Raw genomic sequence first — 5000 nt, 5'->3', positions numbered from 1 at the left:
TTTAATTAAATAGCCATGTTCCTGACCCCTTTGTCCTCTCCTATCGCACACCTTCCATTGTGGAGGCGATGGCCCTCAGAGATAGAAAAGCAGTTGACATGTTTTTTGTTTTATTTCTATTTCTTTTATTTGTTTGTTTTAATTACATGTCAAGTATCTGGATTTACTACAGATTTACCATACAGATGTACTTTACTGTCAAGCTCAGGGTGACTGATCCTTCATTTCAGCTACAGCACGCATCACGCCTCATCATTTAACAAATAGAATTAATACGATTTATAATTTATATTAATACGTTATTTTAGTCGTACGAATAAGATGTCTATTCTTTTTTACTTTTACAGTATGATATACTATGAGTACCATTATCATGATGCCAAGAGTTTAGTTATACATATTGGTTTAAATTAAATCAAATGAGTCTGAAATAAATAGAAAATCCTCACAGGCTTGGGCGTTTCTGTTTTCTAACTTCATTAGTATGATTACCCACTTGTTATTTGATTTCTGAGCCTTCAACATACATCAAGTGCACTGCTGCCATTTCATCCAGGGCTCACTCTTAAAAGCTGATCTGAAACCTTCATGGGATTCAGCCGGTTAAATCCAGGTTGAACGACAACGGAATACATTAAAAGAGAAATCGTACCCGAGTTCGCCAGGGCGATGGCCTTGAGCGTGACGAACTCCTCCTTCTCGATGCGGAGCTTCTTGTAGCGGCGCACCAGCGGGAGGATGGCCACGTGGAGGTCCAGCAGGCCGGAGAGACGCGCGTGCTCCTCGTCCACCGCGTAGTCCTCCGCGTACACCAGCTCGTCCTCGTAGGGCAGCGAGCGGAACACGATGCTCAGGACCAGGATCTCCATCCAGGCGCTCTGCAGTAGACTCATCTGGTCTCCCAGAGAGAGCGTGGAGAAGCCTATGGAAGATGGAAGAGAGAGAGGATGGGGGGGGGGGGGGGGGATGGGGGGGGTGGGGGGGTTTGTGACATTACATTACATTACAATCATTTAGCTGACGCTTTCATCCAAAGTGACTAACAATACTTGCATTTAACATAGGAAAAGCCAATGTACTACTACCTCCCAGAACTCACAAGTGCATCTCCTTTCTAAAACAAGTGACAACGAGCATAATCTAGTGCTGAGGGCAAAGTGCAAGAATAGCAATCTAAAATACAACAGGTGCTTAAGAGGGAGGATCGTGGTAGTACTTCTTGAAGAGATCAATTTTGAGCCTGCGGCGAAAGATGGGCTCTGCTGTCATGACGTCAGTTACTGGCATTTTGTTGTTGTCATGGCACTGCTCTTTCAATTTAAACGTTTTGGCAGTTGATCTGTGTTGTACTGTAGTTGTAATGTGCACTATCTAGTTCATACATTAGAGTTGTGTATGTAAGTACATTGAAGTCTTGCGTACTTAAATATTCACTCAGAAACAACCGTTTGTACAATAAACAAAACCCCCTTTCCATCCCATTGTGTATTTATAACCATCTCTAGACAAAAACACTAGTACGCATGCACCTCAACCTACTAACCCCACTCCCCCAGTCAGGCCATTAGGGCTGTGAGCGTGTGTATTTCTGAACGCCTCCAGAAGAGCCCACTTGAAATGAACGCCGTCTGAACGCTCTACGGGGTGGCTTAAGGGAAAGACATAAATCTCTGGAGGGTTAAGGCCTTTGAAACGCGACTCCACGCCGCTTGAACCCTCGATCGTTACCGCGGGCCCACTCAGCCCCCCCCCCCCCCCTCTCAGCGTCCCCGTCAGACAACTGCAGGTTGAGCCACTGCTAAGGTCGCGATTTCAATTAGACAATACAGCTGACGGCGAGCGCTATTTCTTAACAAATGTCTTTGTCGTTGCGAGTGTGTAATCGCAACTTGGGTTTCGAACTGCGACGGAAAAAGATAGAACAACGGCAAAAGCTGGGCTATACTGTAGATCGATGTTGTAAAAACCTTTGTCTAAACGCGTCCTCCGTGGAAATAAGCGGCCTGGAGTATCTACCCACGCAGTGGCTGGAATGTTCTGGAATCCTGATGTTTTCAACGACAGAGTAAGACCAAGTAAAATTATATCCCTACGGCAACCCTTTCCAAATAACAATACCATTCCATCTCACTGACAGAGGAACCCATCAACGAACCTGATAAGAAGCATGAATAAAGACCGTTCCCACCCACGTTCCCCACCCCCCCCCCCATCAGAGGGACAGGTGACTGAAAGCACCCCGGCCCCCACAATACCATCTACTTCTTCACGTTGAAAAGGGGGGTGATTGGAGTATTGACCACGTCTTGGAAGCCACCTCTCTGCACAACCCTAAGGGGGGTGAGGATGGGACAGGGGTGGGTCGGCGAAGAAAAGCTCCCCTCAATGGCTCTTATCAAGCAAATAGGAGGAGGGGGGGGGTTGGGGAGAGAGAGAGAGAGAGAGAGAGAGAGAGAGAGAGAGAGAGAGAGAGAGAGAGAGAGAGAGAGAAAGGAGAGTGCTGGGGCAGCCATTGATTGGTAGATTGTAATCAGCCCACCGAATGTGAGGGGGGATCGATGGAGCGTCTGATCTGACACACACTGCGCTGATGGAGAACATCCGGTCCACATTCGGGCAGGGTCCGGCAGGGCTGGGAGGATCAGGAGAGAGAGAGAGAGCGCTGTGGAGTCTCTCTACCACCCCGAAGACGTTCTTAAGACTCACAGAGACTCATACGTTTCTTTGTCATTTGTCATACACCGTCTAGGACAAAATATTATACAAAATAGTGGAATTCCCCAATTCCCACTGCATAAATTAGATGCATTCCTGTATGCTGTTTTTTAAAGGTATGATTTAAGAGGAAGCCCACAGCTCTTTTATCAGACCAATGGTTGGAGAGTGTACTCACATGAAAATAATGACCAAACATGAATAATTGCTATAATTATGCCGGAGTGTTCCGGGATTATGAGTGTTGTGATTCTGGGGAAGTTACCTAGAGTATAAAATGCTGTGTGCTAATTATTTTGGTTATAGCATTTTATTTCCGTACAATAACTTATCATGCTATAATACAGTTCTGGAGCTGTTTATACAATAAGCACATTTCTTATTAGATAAATAAAATATAATAATGTAGTGCACATCCATATAAGGTGCATGGTTGATTCAGTATTTCATTTTGGTGTGTGTGTGTGTGTGTGTGTGTGTGTGGGGCGGGGGGGGGTGTGGGGGGACTGATCTCTCTGCCCCTTTTTTCCTCTCAATTTACTGAGGCGATGTAGTGACTTCCAGGCTCCCCGGGGTCGCCCGGAGCTGCAGGTGCGGCGCTCGGAGGTGGCTGAGTTAAGTGACGCTCCGGAGGGTGATTCCCTCTGATGAAATATCAATATTTCACCTCCGCTGATTTACTGCCGTTTGACCAAACATGACACGCCATCGAGCACGCGGCGGCAGGATGTCTGCATCTCCTTCGGCCATCTTCCTCTCGCTGACAGAGCGTAGGAGCGGACCTACTGTATGCTGTGAACAGGACTCTGCTAACTCCTTACTAACAACATGAAGAAAACAGGTCACCTGAGACTGTCTCCAAAAAACAAAATACTCTATGTCCATTTGTTGGATAAAGCAGCAAACTATAAAATATAATGTTTCCCACATACTACCACCTCTCCTTTTCTAGTGTAATTTCTATTGACACACAGAATGAAAAAGTAAAGTTCTTTATAAGAGAAAGGGTTGAGAGCAGGTAAGGAGAATTGGCCTACTCATCACAACGGATGACTGACTGACTGGTTCGCAGCGAAGCTTGAAGCTGTCACAGAGCTGGGTCTAAAACAGACAGCAGTCCACTCTCTATTCATTTACTATCATTACTGGCCTCCTAAGGGCCCTAATGGGTCTAATAAAAAGACAGAGGTAATAATGAGACTAGTGGCCCCACATGACTGGATAGAGAGAATAGAGAGAGAGAGAGTGAGTGAGAGAGAAAGGGAGAGAGAGTGAGTGAGAAGTAGAGGGAGATACTTGAAACTGTTCTTGTTATTGTGTTAACATTTTTAAAGCTGTGCTGTAGCTTTCGTTTCAGTGTGTGTGTGTGTGTGTGTGTGTGTGTGTGTGTGTGTATAGTACCTACAGTATATCACGGGTGGGAGGAAGGGGGTGTTCCCTTGCTTATGGGGATTGTGCATTGTGTGTGTGTGTGTGTGTGTGTGTGTGTGTGTGTGTGTGTGGTGTGTGTGTGTGTGTGTGTGTGTAAAAGTAGGAGGCGGGCATGCAGCTGCACAAATTAATTTTGACCTCTGACCCTGTGGCGACCGTGCAATGATTTTCCCGTTAATTTCCATGACATCAAGGTAAAATGTAGCACCAAACCAACGGCATTGCGGCAGAGAGTTACAGCGGTCGACATGAACAAGTTGACCTGAGGCCTTCGGTACACAGCCAGGCCGACCTCTTAATAGCCCAACATCGAGGGCCAGACCATTTCTGTTCCTGTGTCAGTCAAGAACCAGTGGCCTCATAAGTACATGGAATTCTACATTCAAAACATTTAAGCGACCAAAAATAACATTCTGAATCATTTTTATTTTTGCAAAATATCTTGTGATTGTTTTACCTTATTTAGGCCATACAGTATTACAGTAAAGGAGTAGCTTGTACGGCAATCACAATTTGTATCTCCAAAAGAGTGATAGACGTCTAAATTAAAAAATAATAATTTGGTGAAATACTTAAAGTTACAATATGTAACCTTATTGGCTGCTACGAGCTAGCAGTGCAGGACAATTCTGTCTGCCAGGGTAAAATCAGTTTGCCTCACACTCACATGGGTTTGGGTGCACCCATAGTCCAAAATAAGGCTGGAGAACATTGACCCGTGTTGATGACAGAATCAGAGCACATGTGCACGCTTTGACCCAGTTGTGGCCATGCCTCTAATGCGAAGAGGTACCCTCAGACCCAAGCTTGTTTTGGGGCTCTGGTGCAGTTCTCAGACACCAAATTTTAGAATT

The 5000-nt window shown here is 45.5% G+C and overlaps 1 protein-coding gene across 2 annotated transcripts in view; it reads right to left on the bottom strand.

Moving 5' to 3' along the window:
• LOC311310094 (steroid hormone receptor ERR2-like) overlaps positions 1 to 5000 on the bottom strand; it is a gene marked incomplete at both ends in the record, with an annotated part of 37400 nt that overhangs the window by 2780 nt on the left and 29620 nt on the right. For both annotated transcript variants that reach the window (XM_084439498.1, XM_084439499.1), the window contains one exon: positions 653 to 922. In XM_084439498.1, coding sequence (XP_084295624.1) covers positions 653 to 922 — 270 coding nt within the window. The remainder of the gene's footprint in view (positions 1 to 652; positions 923 to 5000) is intronic.

This window comes from Borostomias antarcticus, assembly GCF_949987555.1.
Source record: "Borostomias antarcticus genome assembly, chromosome: 6".
Lineage (NCBI taxonomy): Eukaryota > Metazoa > Chordata > Actinopteri > Stomiiformes > Stomiidae > Borostomias > Borostomias antarcticus.
This window is presented reverse-complemented; position numbering and strand designations above follow the sequence as displayed.